General features: G+C 42.4%; 1 protein-coding gene across 2 annotated transcripts in view; it reads left to right on the forward strand.

The window, feature by feature from the left end:
• The window catches only part of RELT (RELT TNF receptor), a 56,153-nt gene that overhangs the window by 8,089 nt on the left and 21,263 nt on the right, over nt 1-26,801 (forward strand). For both annotated transcript variants that reach the window (XM_074304021.1, XM_074304022.1), the window contains exon 2: nt 26,033-26,109. In XM_074304021.1, coding sequence (XP_074160122.1) covers nt 26,065-26,109 — 45 coding nt within the window. In that variant the 5' untranslated portion in view covers nt 26,033-26,064. The remainder of the gene's footprint in view (nt 1-26,032; nt 26,110-26,801) is intronic.

The following is a 26,801-nucleotide window of genomic DNA, read 5'->3' on the forward strand; positions in this document are numbered from 1 at the left end:
ACAAACAAAAACAATGCTCACAGTTTACACTCATTTCCCAGTGTTCCTTTTCTGGATGTAGCTGATTCTGTCCATCATTGATCAATTGGAAGTGGATTAGCTCTTCTCTATGTTGAAGATATCCACTTCCATCAGAATACATCCTCGTACAGTATCATTGTTGAAGTGTATAATGATCTTCTGGTTCTGCTTGTTTCACTTAGCATCAGTTGATGTAAGTCTCTCCAAGCCTCTGGACCTAAGTTTCTTTAAGTATAAAATAGAGACTTGAATTTTATGACCTCTAAGGTTCCTTTCTTCTCCAGATTATCAGTCAAAAAGCATTTACAGCTTCTACCCCGTGATCCCACGAATCCTGATTCTTCCATTTATTACCTTTATGGCATTAGACAACCTCTTCCCCTTTCATGGTTGGTTTTTTCTATAGTTAAAATCAAGAAAGGCTGGGGGAGATAACCCTTTCCAGACCTAAAGCAAATTTCCATCTGTTAAGTGTCACCTCCTCCAGGAAGCCCTCCCTGACCATTCACACCTATGCTGAGCTCTCTCTAGTTTTCCTTCTGTTTGGATGGTCCCTATCATTGGGCACATAAGTGCTCCCCACAGCCTGACTCCCGATTCATAAAACATAGAATTTCATAGAAGGGATGTTAATAGATGGCTGCATCTAACTAATCAGCAAGCATTTATTGAGCATTTACTATGGCCATTCTAAGGAAATACCAAGAAATGCCAAAACAGTTCTTGCCCTTAAGAAGCTTAATTCTCCTGAAGAAGGACACATCCTAGATATAGAGTAGGAGAAGTAAATAACCTTAGAGGAGGAGAGAAGGCACGAGAGAAGGCACAAGTGGCGGAGTGGGGGTTGGGGGACCAGTAAAGGTTGGTATTTGAACTGAGAATAAGAAAGAAGTGAAGGAGAATTGGGAGGCAGAGGGAAGGATAAAGAGCATTCCAGGCAAGGGGGTCAGCCAGTGGAAAAGCACAGAGGGAGGAGGTACAAGGTCGAGTGTAAGGGCCAGAAAACAGACCGATGTGGCTGAACCATGGAGTGCATAGAGAAAAGTGTGAGAACACTATGGTCATGAAGAACCTTAACGACCAGCCAGAGAACATTTACATTTGGTCTTGAAGATAATAGGGAGCCACTGTAGTTTATTGGCTAGGGGAGGTGTCAAGATCAGACTTTCAGTCTAGGAAGAAACACCTGTGCAAAAGCAGTACATACCCAGAGTAGGGAAAGACTTAAGGTGGAGAAATCAGTTGGAATGAGTGACAAGGGGCTGAACAAGGCTATGATGGCAATCAAGGAGGTTTAGTTAAGTGGGCAGAGGGTGGGAATGTATGTGAGGAATATTCTAACAGAAGACAGTAGATTTAGGTAAACACAGACTGGGAAACAGATCCAGGAGCCTCTGGAAGAGGGGCTAAATTAGTCTCTTGACTTTCTCAGAGTTATTTTGCTCATCTGTTGAAATGCAAAGCAAACAATAGCTATGTTAATAGGTTCACATAGAAAGAATAGATATGTCATATGTAGGATGTTTTGTGTATGATTATGTGTGTAAGAGTGAGAGATAGAGAAAGGGGAGAAGAGGAAGAAGAAAGATTAGGGGAAAGGAAAAGAGATGAGGAGGGAAGGCATCACAATAGTCAAATGGTAGCTCTGGCAGGACTCGGGGCTAGACTTAGGGGGCATTGGCCAGGTTGAAGGTCTGGGGGGTCTATACCACATCCACCATAACCTACACAAGGTTATTTTAAACCCAAACACATCTACACAATGGATACATTCCAGGGGACCATGACTTTGAATGGTGGGGGGAAATCGCACCTTTATTTCATGATAGTTTGTTTCCCCCCATTATATTTTCTTTTGGAATCCTTTATATTTTATTTTATGCCTCTAAACACATGATTCTGAAAAAAGGGTCCATAGGCTGCCAAAGGAATCTCAGTCTTGGAGCCCTAATACTACTCCTTCTTTTCCAAAGTATATAATAGTGTTTCACCTGAATCTGTCAAGCTGCTACAGCTAAGGTCATCCTCTGCTCTATGTGTGTCTCTCTCCGGGGGGACCTTGTCTGTTCATCCCTGTTTGGCTCTAGGGTATTTGTGTCTCTGGAGACCCATCCCCAAGGTTTCTTTTAACACCTTCCCCAATTCTGCATTGCAGTGTCTCTGGCTTCTCCTCAGCCTCCATTTCCTCTACAGGATCGAGAGAAAAGTGATTGGTTCTTGCCCTTAGACTTTTTGTCCCTCACAAATCTCCTATTTGCCTGTCTGTCTTCCCATCAGTCTTTGTGTCCCTTTCCTGTGTCTGTCCCAGGCTAATGGATGTGGCCAGAGAGGACAAGGCTGGGTGAGACTGATCTGGGCACAGTGCCTTAGTTTCTGAAGGAAAGGGGGGAGGGCTGGTTCACATCCCTAGAAAAGGGAATCAAACAGAGGGAAGATAATGGTGAAATTTCCAGACCCTCTTCCTAGATTACTATTGCTTGGATCCAAGAAGCCTAGTGATGTATAAACATTCAACCTTAGAAGCTGAGTACTAGAACTCCTGATTCTGTCCACAGCTTAGTATTTGCAATGTAAGGATCTTCCCTTCCTCTTCATGGGATTTAAATCAGGTTTAAATTCTGTCTGATTCTTAATACTTCTGAGACTTTGGAGAAGTTACTTCTTCCCTCTTAGGTCTACCTCAGTTTCCCTTCTTAAAAATTAAAGCATGGGACTAGATCAAGAGTTCTGACCCTGCAGTCTGGTGAAAATGATGGGCCCTCTCTCAGACTAATGTTTAAATATTTGAAGGAAATTATATATTTCAACAAGAATTTAGTGAAAATTAAAACACAGTTTTTTCCCCCTCCAAGTTCAGTGATCTTCTGAAATCTCTCTCTGGACCCTTTGGAAGGTGAGTCTTTGACTACATGGTCTTAAGGCCTCTTTCAGCTCTAAGTCTTAGGATTCAGTATAAATTCTCAGCTTCAATGAACTTAGGAATTGGCTTGTCCAGCTTCAGCCTTCTAAGTAGGATTCTGATTTTACCTCTTTGTGCCATCTCTAAGCTAGGATGAGTGGGGGAAAGTAGCTGAAAGACCCCTTCCATTTCTAATATCCTGTACTCTGAGGTTTCCTCGAGTTAGGAGACTTTAAAAAAAAAATAAGCAAAACCCAGTAACCTTTTCTAGGAAGCCTTCCCAAATTAGCCCGACTCACTCCCCTTGCCTATTCACTTACTACCCCCTCTGTATCTTAGAGACGTGGTTGGCTTTCTAGATCACTGGCTCCACATACCTGGAAGATTGGTTGAGAAGTTTCACCAGAAAGTGTTCGGAAAGATAGTTCTCTTTTCATTCTTGTGACAATATAGATCCTGGTCCTTCAGAGAATGAGGGGAAGTCCCCCCCAGGTCATGCAGAGCTGAGGGGACTTAGAATTCAGGCTTCCTGACTTCCTGCCCAGGACTCTTTTCACTCAGCAGCATGTTTAGCACCTGCCTAGATGTAGTAGGGAACACCATGGCCTAGGAGGGACCATCTGGCCAGCTCCGGGAGTACTGGGTGCCAAGGTTCCCCAGAGAGCAAGAGCTGAATACACAAGACCTGCTGCTCATCAGCTCTGTCCTTGAAGGCAAATAGGACTCACCTTCCTTGAACCGTTCCCTTGGGTAGGGAGATGCAAAGGCCCTGATGGGGCTTATCTAAGGTCACCCAGCAGGGAATCAGAGACCTGCTCTGTTTTTTCCTCCCACCTATCTCATCACCCTAGGCTTTCCTGTGGCTTCTATACCACCTTGTTCCATGTCTTTCCAATGGACTGATTCCCAGTGATCTCTGATTCGTAGACATATACTCCCTCACTAGTGCTCCAATTACACACACACACACACACACACACACACACACACACACACACACACACAGAGCTATACTTAGAAATAAGGTCAATATTGACTGAGAACACAGCCCATGGTTACATCTGCCCCTCCTGAGTGTCTATATGAGTTTTGTGCTTTATCTCTGATGCCGAAGAAAAAGGAGAAAGGGATATTGGGTATGTGCATTTACAAATAAGAGCAGATGAAGGAGGAAGAAGGGCAAGTGTGAGGAAGGCAGCCTCCCCTCATTTCTTTATTCATTTTAACGTCTATCCATTCAACAAACATTTACTAAAGCCCACACATGGGCACACATCTGTGCTGGGTGTTGTCCTGAGCACCTCCCAAGAGAGTCTAGGAGTAGAAAAAGGTCCCCTCTCCTCCATCTTGGGCAAATAACCACCGTGTAGTGTAAATCATCCTCCTTTTCTCAGTATCTTTCCTTATACCAGGTTCAGTTCAGGGCATCAAAATATAATAATTATAGCTTCCATTTGCAGAGCCCTTTAAAATTGCTAAAGCTTTTTTCCTCACAACTATTCAAGAAGCCTTTATTAAGTACCTATCATATGCCAGAAGTGGGCTAGGCATTGACATTATTAAGATAAAGATCAAATAGACCCTTGTCTTAAGGGGCTTATATTCTATTGAGGAGCCTAAGGACTTGGGTTCAAATTTTGTGCCTCATACTGGTTCTAGTTCTGGTTTTACCAATCCTGTGAATTAGGTGATGCAGGTGTTATTATTCCCATTAAAAATTTTTTTAAATTATTTCCATTTTATAGATGAGAAAATTGAGGTTCAGAAAAGTAAAGTGATCTCTAAAACCCAAGATCATTCATGTCACTACTTGAATCCATGCATCCCCATTCCAGATCTAGTGTTCTTTCTACCTCCTCATGGGACTAACAGCTCATCTTTCCACAGCTCTTCCTTCATAAGCACCCACCCTGTGAGGCAGGGAATACAATTTTTCTTGATATTATCAAGGTCATGTGTCAGATCCACAACATATTCACTGGGAGCAGGAACACCGAAAGCCATTTTGCTCAGGGATGACCTCATCCATAACTAGCAACACCAGTGGAAGCGTGGATGATGTTTAGAGCAGCATCATACCCACCCATCATGCCACGGCTTGCCAGAGGGGCCAACAACTGCCTTTTGGGTATCAGTATTGACATGGATCTCGGCCAAGAGTCCTTCCACAATGCTCAAGTTGTCCAAACAGTTGGCAGTACAGGAGGCATTACTGATCGTCTTAAGGGGATTATTTCTAATGGTTCACTCCCATCATAAACATATGACCATCAGCAGATAGCGACATTTGGCTCCACCTTTCAGGTGAGGCCCCAGCCTTTTCCATGGTGACACCAGCGGACTCTACGACTGATTTCAGCATCTCCCCATTTAATATTGATGGGATCGCATTCCTGAAAGACAATAATGGCTTTTCCATTGATTACCAGCTTTCCATTCTCAGCCTTGACAGTGCCCTTGAATGTGTCATGGTAGAATCTTATTAAAAGGTATAAACCATGTAGTTGAGATCAAGGAAGGGGCCTTTGATGGTTACAACGTTCACTCCGCTTGACATGAATGCAGTCCTGGTCACCAAGTGCCCAATATTTCCATTGACTGACCTTTGCCATCTTGTCCCAGGTGTGCTGATACAGCTTGGGGAAAGAAATGAGAACTCAAAGCATATTTTTTTAAAGAAAAAAGAAAGAGCAAGCAAAGAATCAGCAAAACCAAAAAAAATTCTGAAAATGTAGGCAATGTTCCACACCCATGGACCTGCCACCTCTACAAAGGAATGGGAGAAGGTCTCATATTTCTTCCTTGGAACCATGCTTGTTCTTTGTAATTTTGCATCATTCACTGGTTTTTTGTTTTTGTTTTTGTTTTTCAATTTCTGTTGTAGTCTTCATATATATGGTTTCTTTGACTCTGCATCAGTTCATGAAAATCTTCCCATATTTCTTGGTATCCCCCACATTTATCATCAATAGTCCATTGTATTTGTTTAGCCATTCCCCAATTGAGGATATTCTCTTTCATGCAGACATTGTAGTAGCAGAAACTTGTTTTCAAACAATCAGGCCCAGGGTTCGTTCTTCCACAGTATTTCCTGGAAAGGAATTCCCTTGCGCTCCTTATCCTAGAAGAGCTGCTAAGGCAGCTGGATAAATAAGATGAACTGGCGAGGGGAGGTAAAGATTTAATTGCCAAATCATTTAATTCACACTTACCTTAATTTGGGAGTTAAGAAAAGGCAAAGATGGGATTTATGCAGTAGTTTCTACCGGAAGACTAGCAGGAGAATAGTCTCCATTGTGCATCTCTTGCTGTTCCTGGTTTCAACTACACAAGATGCCCCTTTCAGGATAAGTGCATCACTTCTAAACTCAGTCCCATGCTGTTATGCAACCCTTGGTTAACATTACCTCCCAAACTTTTCTCTTCATGCCTTCTTTATACAGGGAGGACTTCATTCACTTCATTTCTCATCTGCTTCTATGTCTGGTTTCAATTCCATGAAATAAAATGTAACCTCTAGTATTCTGTCTCATTCCCCCCTTTCTTGCTGCCTTTTGTATGTTGTCTCCCCTTTACACTGTAAACTGTTTGAGAGCAAGCACTTTTTATTATTTGTATTCCCAGGAACTTAGCTGCCCAGTGCCTTATGCTGGATACATGTTTATTCAATTGGAGGAGGCCTTGCAATAGAAATCAGGCCTTGATTTACCCAAATAAAGAAAGGAGAATCAGGACATCAGAGCTGGGGCGGGGGGAGTCTGGGCAGGTTCTAGTTCCACATTTATTCACTGGATGTAAAGCAAACTCCTTCTTTTGGGGCCTATTTTCTCCTCTGTAAAAATAAGGGAATGAGACTGTGTCACTTCATTACAACTTGATGAAGGTGTTAAAGACTTAAAAGCATTTGAGGTTTGGACCAAGCTCACTTATGGAGACTGAGGTCAGACAACAAAGGGCTTTGAATGCTAGACCAAGGAGTCTGGCCTATATCTCTGAGGAAGATATGTATGGTGTGACTCAACTTCCATTTACTATCTGTGTGAGTATGAGCAAATAATTTACCACTTAACCTTACCTGCCCTTTTAAAATTGAGGGGTTCAACTAAAAATAGAGCATTTATTATAAGCCTAGGGCAGCTATATTGGATAGCGTGCAGGGCCTGGAGTCAGGAAAAATCATCCTGAGTTCAAATATAGCCTTAAGCATTTACTAGCTGTGTGACCCTGGACAAGTCACTTATCCCATTTGCCTCAGTTTCTTCATCTGTAAAGTGTATTAAAGAAGGAAATGGCAAGCCACTTTCATACCTTTTCCAAGAAAACTCTAAAAGGAGTCAACAAGAGTTAGATACAACTGAAAAATGACTGAAAATATGCCAGTCACTATACCAAGCACTAAAGTAAAATAGTTTTTTTCTTCAAGAAACTTAAATTCTATATACTATAAAATATTTAATATGTATGGGAATGCCTGCCATCTAGGGGAGGGGGTGGAGGGAAGGAGGGGAAAATTTTGGAACAGAAGGGAGTACAATGGATAATATTGTTAAGAAAAAATTACCTATGAATATGTACTGTCAAAGAAAATGTTATAATTATAAAAATTAATAAAAAAAGAAACTTAAATTCTAATCATGGAAAACAATGCATAGAGAGATGCTGGAAGTGGTATGGTAAACTGATCCCTTTTCAAGATAAGGAAAAGTTAGCATTCAGGACTGTGCAGCCCTAGATCTTATGACCTTAAGGTTTCTGGAAGGTGGCTCCTCATCAGTAGGAGGTCATTGTCAGGAAGGCCAATATAATGTGTCTAGATTATTAGATAAAAAGTCTGGAGGCAAAAAGGAACACAAGAAGGGATGAGGGAAACTAGCCTATTAGCTAGAAGCATATTTTCTTTATGTCTGTTTGGCATTTAAAGCTTTTCACAATTTGACCCCTTCCTACCCTTCCAATAATTCTCCTCCGCATCCTCATTTAGCCACACTGGCCAACTTGTTATTCCTCATGCATAATGATACATCTCCCATCTTTCTCCTTACTGGCTGTCCTCCATGCTTGGCAACCAATCCTACCATGTTCTCTGCCCCTTGGATTCCTTCAAGACTCCCCTCACACACCATCTTTTCCAAGAGGCTTTTCCTCTCCAGCTGCTAGCGCCTTCCATTTCAAAATTGTATTTGATCTCTAGTCATCTTGTCTAATCATTTGTCGTCCTTTTCAGAATTTAAACTTCTCAAGGACAGGATATGTATTACTTTTGCTTTTGTATCTCTACTGCCTCCCATACAGAAGGCATTTACAAAAGTGGTTATTCATTGATTGATGGATTAAGAGCCAAGGCCTGAGGAAGGCGATCTGAGTCAGTCTATAAACAATTTCTATTAAGTGCCTACTATGTTCCAGACACAGGGTTAACCTCATAGATGTCAAAATGAGGTGCAAAAACTTCTCCACAGATTGATCACATCCCTAATTGGAGCTGGTAAAGGCTTCCAAAAGGGAACTGAAAGAAGGCCTGAGTTCCAGTTCTGACATTTAATAGATGAATGAACTTGGCCAAATATGTTCTTTTCACAAGATCTTCTCAGTTTCCATATCAGCAAAATGGAGAAAATAATACTTGCTTCTCAAGACAATGGTGAATAGCAGCCTTTTATAAACTTTAAAGCACTATCCTTTTTTGGAAAAAGCTTGATTGGATAAAAAGCTTTTTATATTATTGTTCTTTAAAGACATACTTCCCCCACGCCATAGAGTTCTCTCTTTTAACTCCCCCTTCAGCCCCTCCAGAAAACCCAAACCCAAATGAAATGATGAGTGAATATCAGGCCATGTTATACAGCATTATGAACCCACAGTCCCCTCTCTTCTTAGCACTTAATAAGGTCAATTATTGTCTTGGGGCAGTTAGGTGGTTCAGTAGATAGAGAAGTGGACCTGAGGTCAGGAAAACTCATCTTTTTTAATTGAAATCTGACCTCAGAGACTTATTAGCTATGTGATGCTGGGCAAGTCACTTCAAGCTGTTTGCCTCAGTTTGCTTATCTGTAAGGAAATGGCAAACCATTGCAGTATCTTTGCCAAGAAAACCCCAAAAGAGTTGACTACAACTAAACAACAACAAACGATATGATTTGACTTTGGGCTTCATTTTGTTGTGGGTTTCTATTTTTCATTTATATCACTGTATAGCCATTGTATCGATCAGTCTTCTAGTTCTGCTTATTTTGCTACATCAGTTCATAAAAGCCTTCTAATGCTTCTTTGAATTCCTTATAGCCACCGCTTCTTAATGTGCAAAATTCTTCCATTACTTGCCACAATTATTTCCCACATTTGGCCAGACTCCGCAATCAATGGGCACCCGTTTTGTTTTCAGTTATTTGTTACCCTACAAAATGCAGCTCTTGCATATTTTGATCTGATCCTTCCTTTTAATGGTGGAGAAACTGAAATTCAGAGAAGGAAAGGGACTTGCCACTGAAGGTCACTTGACCATCTGTGTCAAGAGTCACAGCTTCTACCCTTGACTCCTGGCACTCAGCTTAGGGCTCTTTATTCCATATTGAACTTCTCCTTTTGGCAGCATCTTCTCAAATAGCTGGGCTGTGACCTGGAGGGAAGAAGCTAGAGACTCAGAATGTTCCACCCCCCCTTGCCCAGACTCCTTGCTTAGCATCCCCTAAAGCCTGCCTTCCCAAAGCCTACCCAGAATCTCTATAAATAAGCAGGTTTAAGGAAGGTGCCAATTAGTAGGTAAGGTGGGATGGAGGACAGACAGGCTGGAGAAAAATGGTGTCTGACCTGATGGAGCTGGGTGGGCAGAAAATTTGAATGGGGGCTGATGGCCTCTGAACTTCTATCCATAGCCCTGGGCTTGCCTCATTGAATGATGTCAGCCGAGCCTACGAGTCCTGAAAGAGAAAAGTCAGCAGGAACAGAGTTAGTCATAGAATGCCCAAGTCATGAGGTACCTTAAGAGATTGAACTAAAGTTCAATTCCTTTATTTCACAAAGTGGGGAAACTGAGACCCACCAATCATTTCATTTCACACGGAAGGGAATTTGACTAAAGTCACATAGTAAAACTATCAGAGACTAGAACCCAGGTCTCTTCTGTCACCAGGACCTCTTGGTCATGGTTCCATGTCTGGAAAAAGAAGAAAGACTGGAGATTTAGTTCTCTATTCTCCAAGAACCAGACAGGGAAAAACAGGCTACATGTTACAGTAGTGATAAAGATACACGGGTAACTATTTTGTTTCCAGTTACATGTTACCCCACAAAGTACTGTGCATATATATATATATATATATATATATATATATATATATATATACACACACAATAAATAAATAAATACAAAGTGCTGCTCATGTATATATATATATATATATATATATGTATATATATATATATATATATATATATATATATACAAATATATATATAATAAATACAATCTTTCCTTTTAAAGGTAGGGAAATTGATTTAAAATTGAAGTGCATTTATTAAGTGCTTATTTTGTGTCAGACATAGTGCTAGGGGCTGGGGGTACAAATACAGGCAAGACTGACTGCTGTGAAGGACAAAGGAATATTGGGGTGAGGTACCCCACCAAAGGGCACTAGATAGAGGAACAGTGTAGAACATAGGAGGCAACATGGATCTCATTCCAGGAAAGACAAGGCAAAAGCTCATCTCTCAGAGCCCAGTGCCTCAGGAGCAGTCAGTGCTTCTGGAGGAAAGTCAGTATAAGCAGAAGGAAGTGGAGAAGACTCCTTGACTTGGAGCCCAGAAGCCCAAAGTCAAATTCTGGATCTGCAGTTTCCTAGCTGTCCCTAGGCGATCAACTCACTTTCTTTTAAAAATGAAGGTGATTGAGCAAAGTGGCGCATGAATGCCCTAGAATATTAGTGTGTCATGAGAAGCATGGGAAGACTTATTTAGAATGATGTAAGGTGGAGAAAGTAGGACCCAAAAAATCCTGTGCACATCGATTGCAGAATCAGTCCTAAAAGGCAGATGAGCTCATGGTAATTGCCATGACCTATCTTAGACCTGGAAGCAAGAAAGACTCAGTGAGTGCAAATAAGAGTTAACCAGCCACAAAGTCTGCTGTGTGATTAAGAGCAGACTAGACTTTGCTGGGATTCAGACAGTCGGGTCTGTAGAAATTCAGAGAAAGGAAGGTAGACACCATATGTTGCTGGAGTAACCACCTGGATGGCTTCTTGGAAGAGGTAGCCCTTACCTAGGACCTTGGAAGACAGGTAATATTTGAAGAAGCCTAGGGGAGGGTAATGGTAACCTAACAAAAGACATCTCTCTTCACCTTGCCCTCTCCCATTATAAGTCCACAGGGGCTTGGCTTAAATTAAATTCTTAATTCTGGTGCCTTCTCTCTTAATTATTTCCTATTTATCCAGTGTATAAGCTTGCTTCATATATACTTGTTTGCATGTCTCCCTCATTAGATTGTGAGCTTCTTGAAGGCAGGGACTGATTTTTGCTTCTTTTTGTATCCTCAGCACTTAGTACAGTGCCTGTTGCACAGAAGGCACTTAATAAATATTGCTTGATTGGCTCTTGATTGGCAAGGTAATGAGATGCATCTGGTTCGGGGAGCTAGGAAAGATCTAGCTTCTTCAAATCCTGCCTCTGATAGATACTTAGCTGTGTGACACTGGTTGGGTCATAATTTTGTCTGCTTGGTCCTAGAAGGGCTGAAGTCTGCATTACTTGGAGTTGCCCACATAGGCAAATTTGCAGATTCTTCCCTTCTTTGCTATGGATCCTGGTTCTGCCTTTTATTAACTGTGTGACCCTAGAAGGGTCACTTATTGTTTCTGAGCCTCCTTTATCTGTAAGCCTCCTTATCTGTAAGATGGAACTAGTCATCATTATACCATCTCCCTCCTAGGGGTGATCTGAGGAAAATCCTTTGGAAATGTTTTAATTAAGGCTGTATTGAAATGGGAGCAATTATGATAAGCCTGGGGTCTCCTTGCTTAAATCTAGTTTACAGAGCCCTCCTGCCCTCTCTTTGAGGGCAAGTCTGCAAATGATCATCAACTATGGGTTTTCCATCAATGGAGAGAGAGATCTCTAAGATTTAGTAAGTACTCCCCCTATAAATTATAGGAATCGGGCAGTATCAGTATTATTGTCTCCCATGAGGAAACTCTCAGAGAAGATGACTCTCTTAACGTCACACAAAAGCCAAATGTCAAAGGTGCAATTTGAATTCTGGTCTTCCTGATTAGTTCCCTGTTTAATGTTCTGTGGGACAAGCCAGAGAAGTAACTGCTACCCAGAGGATGGGGAGATCTGGCCTCGGGAGGCAATGCTGGGTCTGGGCTTGTTAGGTAGAGAGCACAGTTTCAGTGTGTTCTTGCTTTCTTGATTCTGCCATCTTCCTTCCCTGACATCCTGGCAGTCAGTTTGGAGGAAGGGGCTGGAAGAGAAGGTAGTTTAAGCAGTAGCAGGGCCCTGAGCTGCTGAGCTCAGTTACTTTTGTGAAGAAGGACTTTGTCTTGGCTTCCATGATCCGAGGCCCCTGTTCTCCCTCTCTTTTCTCCCTTCCCACCCCCACCCTCATTATATACTGTGACTAGCAGCTTTGTATGTCTGTGTGTCATATCTCCCTCTCGGGGTCCCCTGGACATGGGGGCTGAGATCTGAGAGCTCCCTGGAGGAGAGGAGGATGGGTGCCGTACAGCCCCCGGCACCAATTACAGGGCTCAGCCAAAGAAAATGCTTCGGTAGAAGAGTGTGGGTGGGCTAAGATGGGCTGGCAGAGGGTTCATTTATGAACCTCTAGTCTTCTCTTTTTCTACCTCGAAAGGGCCAATTATCACTTGGCCCTGCCTGCCTCTTTTTCCTGATCCCTACAGACCTTTTCATCTCCAAGGCTACCTGAACTGCCTACATAGGTGTGCCCAGACTAGAATCCCAGACAGTCTGCTTCCTTAAGACCAAAATGCACCCTGCCTAGAGGCAAGGGGATGACTGGGATGACTTCAGAAGATCTCGGTCATCTTGAATGATGTATGGTGAACTCTAATTCAGTAATTTTTTAAATTTATTTTTTTCTAATCCAGTATTTAATTGGATCTAATTTAATTTGACTTAGATTTAATTTAATTTAATTTAATTTCTTCACTGGGAGCTTATGGATACTACCCTAGAGTATATTCTCTTTGAGGGTGGAGACTATTTTTACCTTTCCTCTCCAAAGCTTAACACAAAAGTGTTTAATGGACTCTCAGTGACTCACTGACTGATTGTCCCATGTCTTTTATTCTCCAGGATTCTGGAGGGGCTTAGGGCTTCCCCTGCTTTTATTTGAGTCTAGGTGGGAAAATGAGATCTCCCAAGGAGGAAACGACAGATTGAGCCTGTCCTGTCTGACTCCCAGTCTTGGGTTGTCTCTTCTGCAACCCCCTCATTGATGTCAGTTTTCTGAGGTCACTTTGTTTTCCACTGTGGGATCTTTTTCTTTCTAATCACCTTCCTTCTCTGGTATCTTATTGTTCTTCGGGGCAGAGTAAGGGACTGAAGAAAATAATAAATAAAAATAATTCCAACAGCAATGCCAGGAACTATGCTAGGCACTTTACAGATATTATCTTATTTGATCCTTATAATAAGCCTCCAAAGTTGATGCTATTATTATCCTCATTTTATAGTTGAGAAAATTGGGGCAAATGAGTTAAGTGACTTGTCTAGACTCACATGGCTGGTAAAGTGTCTGGGGCTGAATTTTTGAACTCAGGTCTTCCTCATTCCAGGTTCAAATGTCTATCCACTGCTGGATCTAGCTGACGCCAAAAAAAAGGGGGGAAAGAGTGGGAAACAGGAGGAATTTCATCTGGCTGTCAGTCCTTAAAATTAACCATTAGAAGGTATTCAAATACCTCTCTGGCCCCCAAGCGAAGGATCATTTTTCCCTACTTAGTTCCTCACTAGGTTTGTACACTTGATGTCTTCCTCAGAAGCATCTTTGCTTAGGGGGGAGATGGAGCCCCCTGGACCTCAGGGACACGTAGAGAAAGGAAACAAATGGCCACTGCCTTTAGCCAGTCCCTGGTCTGAGATTGGGGAAGATGCATATGAGAAACAGACATAAGATCAGAACATCATGGACAACCTGTAATCAAAGGCACTGTAATTCCTCACCTAATTCCCAGTCTCTCTCTCTCTCTCTCTCTCTCTCTCTCTCTCTCTCTCTCTCTCTCTCTCTCTCTCTCTCTCTCTCTCTCTCTCTCTGTCTCTGTCTCTCTGTTTCTCTCTCTCTGTCTCTCTGTCTCTCTCTCTCTCCCTCTCTCTCTCTCTCTCTCTCCCCCTCCCTCTCTCCCTCTGTCCTTTCTCTGTGTGTGTGTGTATATTTACAAGGCCAGAAAATGACTTACAAAAGCTCTTCTTTGTACTTTCAGAAGCAGGTCATGCAGTTCTTCTATACCCCCCTTAAAAAAATACTAATAGCCATTGGGGATGGGGCTCTGTGGGCACAAAGTTTGGTTCTTGTCTGCTTGCTATACTGTGGGACAAGGGGGAGGGCCTTAAAGAAAGACAAAGGATAGGAAGTGAAGGAGGGAACCCAGATACTAAAGACTTCTCTTTTGAGATGGCAGTGAGTGTGTGTGTGTGTGTGTGTGTGTGTGTGTGTGTGTGTGTGTGTGTGTGTTTATATATATCTATATACAATATGTGACAAGAATGCCCTGGGGGTTGGTCATAAATGGGTTGGGGGCTTAACTTTGCTTGTGTCAAGGACCCCTTTGATAAGATTTTAGTGAAGTTTATTGAGTTCTTTTTCAAAATACTGTTGTTAAATACCTAAAATAAAATATAGAAGATTGGTGAGGAAACCAATTATATTGAAGAGTAGTTGTCATAATATAAAAATGCACTCGAACCTACACACACACATTAACACATAAATACAAATGCACATGCACTCGCACACTTCCAAATTCATGAATCTGTGGGGGGTTTTTATTAATTTTTATAATTATAATTTTTTGACAGTACATATGCATGGGTGATTTTTTTTTACAAGATTATCCCTTGTATTCACTTTTCCAAATTTTCCCCTCCTCCCTCTACTCCCTCCCCTAGATGACAGGCTATCCCAAATGTGTTACAGAATATCCTTAATACAATGTGTGTAAAACCAAATTTCTTGTTGCCCGGTAAGAACTGGATTCTGAAGGTATAAGTAACCTGGGTAGAAAGACAATAGTGCAAACAGTTTACACTCATTTCCCAGTGTTCCTTCTCTGGGTGTAGTTGTTTCTGTCCATCATTGATCAACTGGAAGTGAATTAGATCTTCTTTATGTTGAAGATATCCACTTCCATCAGAATACATCCTCATACAGTATCATTGTTGAAATGTATAATGATCTTCTGGTTCTGCTCGTTTCACTCAGCATCAGTTGATTTAAGTCTCTCCAAGCCTCTCTATATTCCTCCTGTTGGTCATTTCTTAACAGAACAATAATATTCCATAACATTCATATACCATAATTTACCCAACCATTCTCCAATTGATGGACATTCATTCATTTCATGAATCTGTGGTTAAGAAACTCTGAGGAAGAGATTCTCTCTGACCAGCTATGTGATCTTGGGGAAATAATATACTCCCTGGGACTCAGTTCCCCCACAAACTGTGTAAAATAAATGGGTAGGGACAGAGGGTCCCCAACTTGTTAGGGATGCAGAAGAAAAAGTACAAACTCTGGAGGGAAATCGGAAAAGCTGGTCCAAATCGTGCCTCTGATAACTATCCTTGTGAAGTTGGACAAGTCACTTGAATCCCTGAGTCCATTTCTTCTGGAATTGATTTGATGAGGACTGAAGTGGCCCTTTTAATCTTGGAGTTAGGAAGGCTTATCTTCATGAGTGCAAATCTGACCTCAGACACATACTAGCTTGTGACCCTGGACAAGTCACTTAACCCTGTTGCCTCAGTTTCCTTATCTATAAAATGAATTGGAAAAAATGACAAATTACTCCGGTATCTCTGCCAAGAAAGCCCTAAATTGAGTCATGGACATGACTGAAAAGATTGAACAAAGAAGATGGTCCCTTTCAGCTCTGATCCTAATTTACTTTGTCTGTAATCTCTCTTCCAGCTCCAATATTCCATTTTCTCCAGCTGCTGTTCTTGATTTGATGCTCTCAGGTCTGTGCCAGCTCTGACATTTTGTGGTTTGGACACTGAGGTCTCTGGTTACTATGCCTGTTGTGGGTTTTATGAAGCTCTCTCATTCCCATCTCCCACCTGCTACTTTGTTGGGTTATTTCCCTTGTGTCCTCTGGAATTTCCCCAGTTTCCCGAGGATGTCAGCTTCCTGGCTCTGAAAACTCCCTAAGGTATCGGGAAGGGGAGGGTGTGTCCTGAAGTCCCAGAGCTCTTAGCAGCAGCCCCCCACTGTGGATTCTTGAGACAGCACTGCCCTAAGGCTGGGGCACTTTTGTAACTGTTTGAAGATTGCTCTGGGCTTGTAGAGGCTCCTTTGAAAATACCCTCAGATGAAATATTTACTTGAGTGGGAGACTTTAGGAAAGTTCCTTCCTGTGTCCAATGAATGTAGACCAAATGGCCTCCTAATGGAGTCTTATCTGAGAAGACTTTCTAGAAGAAGTGACAACTCAGGCACAAATAATGGTCCTTTAAAAACTCTGACTCCTTCATCTCCTTTGACCCTTAGCTACCATCTTTGTAAAGTGTGTAGTACAGCCATCATCATTCCTACTTACAGAAGAGAAAAGTTAAGGGTCAGAAAGAAGCAACAGCTGCTCTCTCATTTCTCAGATGCTTTAAGGTTTACAAAACATATTCACTCAACAGTCCTATGAGCTAGCTAGATAGCTTGGGGGGACTGCTTCTCCTTTACAGAATAATTAATTGAGGCCCAGATAGAGAAACTGATTTCCACAGTCACAGAACAATGAAATGACAAAGCTAGGATGCAAACTGCAATCTCCCAATTCTTGACAGCAAATTTTGCCTTCATGATGTTAGGGTTCAGGCTTATGGGAAAGAGGCTGGGTTTTTTTCTTCCCCCCCCCTGAATTTAATACTATTATATTTTTCCAATTACATGTAAAGATAGTTTTCAGCATTCATTTTTGTAAGATTCTAAGCTTCAAATTTTTCTCCCTCTCTCCTTTATCCTTCCCCCTTTCAAGACAGTAAGCCATATGATACAGGTTATATACATGTACAGTCATTTTAAACAGATTTCCATATAGTCATTTGTGAGGAAAAAAATCAAGACAGAAGGGGAAAAAACCAAAAGAAAGAAAAAATAACAAAAAGGTGAAAAGGCATGTTTTGATCCACATTTAGTCTCCATAGTTCTCTCTGGATGCAGATGGTATTTTCCATCACAAGTCTATTGGAATCGCTTTGATCACCTCATTGTTGAAAAAAGCCACGTCCATCAGAATTAATCATCACATAATCTTGTTGTTGCCGTGTATAATGTTCTCTTGGTTCTTAGCATTCACTTAGCATCAGTTCATGTAAGTCTCTCCAGGCCTTTCTGAAATTATCCTGATGGTCATTTCTTACAAAACAATAATAATCCATGACATTCATATACCATAATTTATTCAGTCATTTCCCAACTGATGGGCATCCAGTCATTTTCCAGTTCCTTGCTACTACAAAAAGGGCTGCCACAAACAATTCGGCACATGTGGGTCCTTTCCCCTCTTTTATGATCTCTTTTGGATAGATTCAGTAGAGACACTGCTGGTTCAAAGGATATGAAAAGTTTTATAGCCCTTTAGCATAGTCCAAATTGAAGAGTCTGGGTCTCAATACTTTAAAGTGTTAGCTATAATGATAGAACATTAGATCTTAGAGGCACGCTGGAACATAGGACATCAGAGCTGGGAAAGGGGTATTCTCATCTAACTACATTGATTTGTGGAGTATGGAATTGAGATCCAGAAAGAGAGAGGTACTTGTCCAAGATCACTGAGGAAAGGTCACTCAGCAACTATGACATTACTTTCCATTACTATGCCAAACTGGGAGGAACGATTATTATGGGCTGTTGTGACAAGATATGTCCCCAGAAGACATTCCCCTTAAAAGCTACATCCTAGTTTTCAAGCAGCTATCTCTCTCCCCCTCCCCCTGCTTTTTTTTTTTTTAAACAACCCTATGAGAGAAGAGCCAGGACTTATTGTCTCCTATTTTACAAATGGGGAAATAAATTGTTCAAAGAAGGGAATAGGCATCTACTGTGTGTTTTGGAGTTGCATATAGTAAGTGCTTTTACAAATATTATATCACTTTGATTCTCCCAAGAAACCTGGAGTCTGCATGCTATTGTTCCTTTTGCACAGTTGAGGAAATGAAGATTTACAAAAGTAAATTGTCAATGACAAAAGGATTTGTGGTTGAATTTGAACTCGGATCTTTCAGACTTCGTGCTCTACCCATTACATTACGCAGCTGGCTTAAGCTCAACAGCAGAGCCGTGTCCCTCTTAGCCTCAAAGCCAGGGCTCTTTTTATTTAAACACAGTTAATGCTGGGACAGAAAGGAAAAATTAGCCCTCTGAGAAAAGGACCTGCCTAAATGCAGGGCAAGAGGGATAAAGTCTGAGGAAAGATGAGGCTGAAGTGAGAGGCTGGAGCCTTACTGAGGAGCCTTGAATGCCAGGCTGAGGAATCTGGTCTTATCCAAGTCTAAGAAAGGTATGACAAGTTCTGAGCAGGTGATGGGCATGGGGAAATGAGTGGTCCAATGAGTACAAAGGGCAGAAAGCAATTTAGATTTTAGAAGGACTTATAAGGGAGTCTCTGACTCTAAAGTCAAATGATGTTCATTTCCCGGACTAGGTAAAGGCCACCCATGTGCCTTCTTGACAACAGAAGATACAGGAAGCTGAAGAAAGCAGAAGTAGGGAGGAGGATGGAGTCCTCAAACTGCTTCCTCTTTCTAGATCTGACTCCTCCTACTGGCTTCCTATGTGAACTTTGCCAAGTTCCTTCTCCTTTCTGAGCCTCAGTTTATTCCTCTGCAAAATGATTGGCTTGGACTTGACGTTCCTGCCCTGTTGTATGGACCGATGCTACAAACTCATGGAGTCCTAGAACCTTTGAGCTGGAGGAACCTCTTCCATCCGTCCATCTATCTATCTTTATCTATTTATCTATTCATTCAGTTTTATTTATAACATTTAAAATGTTTTTGAAAATTTGAAGCTTTTCCTTGAATTCCTTGCTCCCCTAATCCAAAAATGAATTCTGAAAAGTAAATAAAATAAAATAAAATGTTTTTGAAACCCAAATGTCCTCCCTCCAGCCCTTCCCCCACTCACTGAGATGTCAAGCAATATGAGGCTCCTTATACTTTTTAGTCAAGCAGAATATTTCCATATTAACCATATTGCCCTCCACCACCACCACCTCCAGAAAAAGAAAAAAATTTAAAAAGTGTGCTCCAACCTGCTCTCAGAGTTCTTTAGTTCTGTCGGTGGGGGTGGATAGCATTTTCATCATATGAGAGCCTTTGGAATTATCTTGGATTATTATGTCGAGTAATGTAGCCAAGTCTCTTGTAGTCTCCTTACAGTGTTGCTATTTCTGTATACAATGTTTTCCTGGTTTTTCTCACTGTGCTTTGCATCAGTTCACATAAGTGTTCCCAGGATTTTTTTTTAAATCATGCTTGAACTAGTTACATAGCCTCTTTGAGCCTCAGTTTCCCCCTCTGCAGAATGAAGGAATTGGATTAGAGTCATCTATAATGTCCCTTACTGTCCTAGATTCTGTGATCCTGTAATTGCTCTCATTTCTTAAGAGGTGAAACAGGAAGGCAGGAGAGGAAGGGTCTTGCCCCTGGTCCCATAGTGAATTAGTGTCAGACCCAGGACTATAATCCTGGTCTCCTGACTCCCCACCACCATCACTAACAAGTCTGGGATTTTGTTTCCTCACTTATTGAATCATCGGAAGATGAATTCAACTCAGCAAATATTCATTATAGTCATATGCTTGAGCTGGGGAGATACAAAGTTTGAATATAACATAGTCCCTACCCTCAAGGAGCTTCCAGTCTTATAGGAGTTTAAGATACCAACACAGAAAACAGAAATCCACAATGTTACATGATAAGTGTTACATGATAGTAGTTTGACAAAGTGCTATGTGAGGTCACAGACTTACAGAGCTAGATTTAGACCTTAGAACAGAGCACAGAAAGTCAAGAGCTGAGAAGGGCCATAAATATTTATATCCAACCCTCTTATTTACAGACGGGGAAACTAAGGTCCAAATTCTACCCAGACATATACTGAGTTACTGGAGGATTGGATCTAGTGCTCTGAATTCAAATCCACTGTACCCCTAGAAAATCACAGAAAGCTTTCTGGAGGAGATGATATTTAAGGATAAAGTAGGAATTCAGGTGAAGGGGAAAGAGGATATTCCGAGCATCAAGAACAAAACCATGGAAGCAGGGATGTATAGGGCAAGCTTGGAGGACCTAGAATGGTCTAGTGGAACTATAGAATTCTTGGAAAGGAATAAATAGCATGAGAGAGAGGGAAAGTTAGGGTAGCACTTGATTGTGGAGAGCCCTGAATGTTGTCAGGCCTCTGTCACCGGGCCCTGCAGAGGAACCTGATGGCATTTGTTTCCCTGCCATGTGGTGCTGAGGGGAGAGGGAACCCCAAACATTGGGTAATCAGCATGACTTCTGGCTTCTTTACAGAACACGACTATGTTTCAATGATTAGGGCCCCATCTCTTCCCCCACACAAGTCACTGCAATTCTGACCCAATGAGGGAATTGAACCTGGGCCTCTAACTGTCCAATTGCTCCTCCCCCTACTCCATTTCCTTCCTCCTGCTTTTCTCAGAAGTTTTCAGTCCCCACCCAGTCCCTAAAAGAGAGGTCAATCTGAGTCGGGGAGAGAGGGTGCCAAGTTAACTCTGGACACCCGTGAGCTGCCCTGAGCAGAGGTAAACTGTCCCAGAATCTCAGAGCTGGAAGGAACCTGAGACACCATCTGGTGTCCAAGTTCTCATTCTGTAGGGGAGGAAACAGAGGGGGGGACTTGAACTAGGGTCAGGTAGTTAGTGACAGAGTTAGGATTTAAATTTCAGGTCCTCTGAGGCAGCAGAAATTCTAGGGGCAATTAAAAAAAAGGGCAGAATTTGGGACAAACCAACCTAATTTTGAATCACAGGTCTGTTACTTATTAGCTGCATGACTTTAGTGGGATTGGAATCACACTGAGGTCCCTTTCTCTTCTAGAATTGTGATCCTGCAATTCCTCTCATTTCTTAGAGGTAGAAATGGAGGCCAAGAGAGGAAGAGTCTTACCTGTGATTCCAAAATGAGTCAGTGGAAACCCTAAGACTAGAATTTTAAACTGTCCCCTACTCCCCAAGTCCAGGGCACTCTGGAGCACTTGTGTTGAAATACTGAAAAAATGATGAACACTGGGCTCAATTCAAGTCAACAAATATTAGTAGCCTTATTTATAGTAAGCCTTCTGATCTGTAAAAAGCCTCAGGATGTCTGTGATCCTCTGATACTCTATAGTATTCATTAAGCTTTTGCTTGAAGAGCTCACTACCTTATGAGACAGCCCATTTTACTTTTCCACTGGTGAATCCTAGAATGGTTTTCCATGTCCTGGAATAAAGTGCCACAACCACCACTATTGCTTCCAGCCCTCTCTGATATGGCCCAATTTATCCAAATAATGTTCATTAGGCCATGACTTTTAGTATCTCCCCCACATTGGCCATCCTCTTTGGGGCTTGCTTTCATTGGTCTAATGACCTTTCTAAAATGTGAGTCCAGTGTTCTAGGCGTCCCTGCCCCCTCCCCCAAGTCCACTTCAAATAGAAACTGATCCTTGCAGGTGGCATTTTAACTTAGAAAACCACAAGTTAACATTACCAGTGGTATATTTTTTTTTATTTTGTTATCATATTATGCATTTTTATTTTGTTAACATTTTCCAGTTATATTTTAATCTCGTTCTGGCTATACTGGGAAGTTTAGCAGGCCCCAAATTTGACACCTCTGGGAAAACTTGGGTTAAAGTCTTTTGCTGCTTACTTACTACATGCACCTGAGCAAGTCCCTTCTCATGGGGAGTCTGAATCCTCTTTTAGAAAACGTAAGGACTGATCTAAATGATTCCCAAGATCTCGTTCCACTCTAATCTACAGGATCTTTTCTACCAGCACTCCTATCCTCATCTAAAAGATATATGACCTTTCTAATAGGGACTCCTTAGACTGAGGGAAAGCTGGGACCCCCTCAGTCCATTAGTTGATAAGCATTTATTAAGCACCTGCTATGTGCCAGACACTACACTAAGCACAGGGAATACAAAGTCAGAATTGAGAAACTATCCCTTCCCTTAAGAAGCTTCCATTTTTTTGGAAGAAGGGTGGGGGTGGTAGGGAATTAATATACATAAAGATGTATTTAAAAGTATATTATATACAATATATAGTATGTATTTAGACATACTCTTAAGAGTGTTAGCTTCGAGGTCTTATATTTAGTCCGTAGGTTTTAATGCTAGGTTCTGCAAGTGGTTCCAGGTTCTGCAAACAATTTTAGGTTTTGTGAGCCAGCCAACAGGCATTCCCTAAAGTATAGGGGACTGCCACAAGCAGCTATCGGCACAACCATTGAAGCATCAGTGTTTGACGTGGATAAAAGTCCCGTCTTGGCTGGAGGAGTAGAACGTGAGGCTTCATTAGGCAGGAAGTGTGGGCTGGGATAGTTAGGGAAGGGTAGTCTGTAATAACTGGGGGGGGGGGGGCAGACTGTGGTCATAAATACATATTGAGAGCCTAATTAAAGGGTTCCAGGTGACTAGGTCTCTGTTTATAGTCTGTGTGGCCTTTGGAGCCACCATTTCTCCCTTAGAGTCCTTCTGGAGTCTAACCTCAGTCCTTCCTGTTGTGTTTGGAGACGTGAGTAGAGGCAGCCTCCTCTATTTCGGCCTCCCAGATTTAGGCAGGGAGTGGACATGGAAGAATCTGGCCTCAGCTGGCATCTGGAAACCCCCTTGGGGACTGGGCTGATCTCCCTCCCCTTCTACCACAAGGTGTAACCTGAACCACTGGCTAGGCCCAGGGTGCTGTGGGCCCTGGCTGGGACAATGAAGGATCAAGTTGCCTCCTGGCTCAGTTTTTCCATCCCCGAGAGCTGAGGTCCCTTCCTATGAGTTGAGGGCAAGGGGAGGGGAGGGGATAGGAGATTTGAGGTCATCTGAGGCAGTAAGGAGAGAGACCCTAGACCAACCCAAGGCTTGAAGAAGAGGAGGGTGTGACTTACATAAGCTCTGGGGCCTGGAAGGGAGCTGGGAGATCTAGTCCAATTCTGGGATTTGAGGCTGGGGTCCCGAGGCCCAGAGAGATGAAGGGAAGTCATCGAAGATGTCCTGCTGAGTGGTGGGGGTACAGTGTAGGCCACAGCAGAACCAGGCCTCTAGCCAAATCTTCTGACTGCCAATCCAGGCTGCTTCATTGTCATGCTGCTGTCCCCTTCTGCCCCTATCCTGGGAGCTCCAGCTCCAGCTCTGGGCCTGCCTGTCAGACAACTAGGACAGTGTGAACTAATCATAGATAAACAAGAAGACATCTTCCTCATCAGTGAATAAAAGATCCAGAGACACCTAGGGCCTGAGACAGAGAATGGAGCTTGTAAAATTTGGAAGAGACATCTATCTAGTCATCCATCTAGTCAGCCCTGTAACTAGGGCAGAGCCACTGGGGCTTTGTTCTAGGGTGCCAAAATTCAGAGGGCTAACAGCATTCTACTCCTCAGCAGCTTAGGACCTAGTTAGCAAGAATAATTAGTTAGAGCTAAATAGTATGTTTCCTCTCTGCTGCAATCTGTATTCCAGGTAAGCTTTCTAGCCTGACCTGGCCCTTCAGTGGCTTCCCCGACAATAGTCTTGAGGTATCAGTCTGTGTGGCTATATCCCCCATGACCACTCCTTACCCACCCACTCAAAGCTGCCTCAGTAGTGCACAATCTTGGGATGGCCTGGGGTCTTGACCCTTCCCCCCTGCATTTCATGTCTCTTACCATAAATACAAAATTTTCTAGTTAAAGTTTTTGGTGTACAGTTAGTGCTTAATAAATGCTCTATCCATATCTTCTATATAGTTAGTATAAAATCATAGATTTGGAGCTGGGAAGGACCTTAGGGATCTTTGAGCCCAACTATGTCATTTTATAGATAAGGAAAATGAGGTTCAATGGATAATTAGTCACGTGTCCAGGGTCACATTATTAATCATCTGAAGTGAGAATCAAACCTGGACTAGCTCCCAAGTCCACCTTCACTTTACTAGGTTCTACATTTAGCCTCTACTTCTCTTATTTGCAAAAGGGAAACCAAAGCCCAGAGAGAGGGAGTGATATTCCTGAAGTCATACAGCAAACTAGATACTGAGCTGGAAGGGACTCTGGCTGTCACATAGTTCAAATCTTTGCTTTTTAATAAAGGGGACTGAGATTTGTTCAAAAGTACCTATTGATTCAGTAGTAGGCCTGAAACTCCGATGTAACTATCTTCAAGGTCTCAGGAGCTGTTTAGAGGGTAGCTGGGGACTCAGCCAGGATAATGGAGTTTGTCTGGTTACTTCCCAGCCTCCTCTGTGTACCTTCACCTGTACCCCTCCTCCTTCCTGTTATTAAAGTTGTTCACTTTGGAGCAGACGTTGTCTCCCCCCCCCCACCCCAGTTAACTGGGTTCATAGCACAAAGGAGGTCTGGATAGGGAGTCATCATCCCTCAGAGGAAGAAAGAGGCCCTGAGAGGATGAAGGACATGTTCTAAGCACTCAGCATACAATTAGGTGTCCTGGTGACACGGGAACGCTTGTTGTTCAGTCCTGTCCAGCTCTTCCTGACCCCTTTTGGGGTTTTTCTTGACAAACCTATTAGAGTGGCTTGACATTTCCTTCTCCAGTTCATTTTACAGATAAGGAAACTGAGGCAACGATTAGTTGCTCACAGTCACATAGTTGGTAAATTAGGTCACTTTGGAACTTTCATGATACAGGAGGGAGAGTCATTCTATCCACTGCTCCACCTAGCTGTCCAGGATGGTAGCTCAAAAAAGAGCACTTTTTAATCTTTGCAGTATCACTTTACAAATCTTAAAATGTTTTATTGAGGGCTCAATCTGAGATGTGTTAATTTGTGTGTGTGTTTTTAAATTATGGATATGTTTTTAATATTATGGTAACTATTTCTTTTTTAAACTTCATCATAGCATTTTATTGACAAAACATATGCATGGGTAATTTTTCAGCATTGACCCTTGCAAAACCTTCTGTTCCAACTTTTCCCCTCCTTCCTCCCACCCCCTCCCCTAGATGCAGGCAGACCCATACATGTTAAATATGTTAAAGTATATGTTAAATACAATATATATATACACATATTTATTCAGTTATGTGATAACTATTTCAATATAATTAGTTTCCTTCATAATTCTATGTATTTTATTTTATGAATTTAAAAACCTGAGAGGGATCCATGGGCTGCATCAGGCTGCCTGAGGGGTCCAGTAATATAAATAAAGTTAAAAATTCCTGGGCAATATAAATGCTAGTTGTTGTTATTATTATCATCTGTCAAATGAAGGGGTTGGCCTAGACAGCCTCTGAAGCCCCTTCTGACTCTGACCCTGTGATCTGTTTCTACCCCCTCATTTGACAGAAGGGCAAACTAAAACTCAGAGAGGGGAAGTTTCCTGCCCGGGTGCCACAGCCAGTGAGTGACAGGGCCCAGCCTTGAGCCAGGATCTCCAGGGCCACTGGCCTCTCCAGCACACTCTGATGCCTCCAGAACTCTAGGTCTAGGAATATTCTCAACAAACTTGTTACCACTGGAGAGAGACCTAAGAGATCTTCTAGTGAGAAGGAAAGGGGCTCTGAAGAAGAGACAGAGTTCCCCAAGTGTCACAACTGTTAAATAGTAAAGCTGGGTTGCTTACTTGGGTGGACTGGTAGGGCTTTTTCTTCCTTGCTTGCACCTGCCAGCGGTGTGCCCTGATTCCCAGCTTTCTCTCCTCTGTTCTCAGGTCAGCCGGCCCAGCCCCAGGGTATCCTGAGGATGAAGTGGCAGAGACTGTGCTGGTCCCTCACCTGCTTCCTCACTGTGAGTTGGGATGGGTGGAGCTGCAGCCCAGGAAGAGAATGTTGTCTGAATCTAGTGGGCCTTATAGTCGGGCCGGGATGGGAGGGAGAATCATGGGGGATTGGGCCCTGACCCAGATGACTTAGCCTTGCTCAGATCCCTGAATCTGTCCACAATAGTAGCTTCTACTCTGAAGTTTTCTGCATCCCTCCTACCCACACTGTGCCAGAAAGAGTAAATACTTTGAGGGATCACAAATAGATGACATTCTCTTGGATATGGGCGATGGGTCCCCAGACTATGGCAACCTATTGCTTATTCTGCCTTTCATCTGACCAAAGGCCAGCTCCAAGGATAGGCAGGGGCATGAATGAGATGATACAGATAGGTTTCTTAGGGCTTCTCTCCTTGTTGGATCAGGGTTCCTGTGGGCTGGACTGGACTGGTAAGAAAGAGGAGGAGGTATAGAGAGGTAGTCAGCCCTGAGAGGGTAAGAACCTGGTCCTGAGGTAAGTAAGATTAATGCTGAGAATAATTGCCTGTTTTTTCATCGGCCACTGGAATCACCATATAGCAGAACGAATTAGGAGAAGAAACATGGGATGAAGAGAGAGGAAAGAGGAAGAAACTGAGGAAAGAAGGATGAGGAGATAAAAGTCTGGATTAGAACATTGAGCTGTCAAGACTGGAATTTTAGAAATAGAGAGCTTTAG

This window comes from Sminthopsis crassicaudata, chromosome 3 (assembly GCF_048593235.1).
Source record: "Sminthopsis crassicaudata isolate SCR6 chromosome 3, ASM4859323v1, whole genome shotgun sequence".
In the NCBI taxonomy this organism is placed as follows: domain Eukaryota; kingdom Metazoa; phylum Chordata; class Mammalia; order Dasyuromorphia; family Dasyuridae; genus Sminthopsis; species Sminthopsis crassicaudata.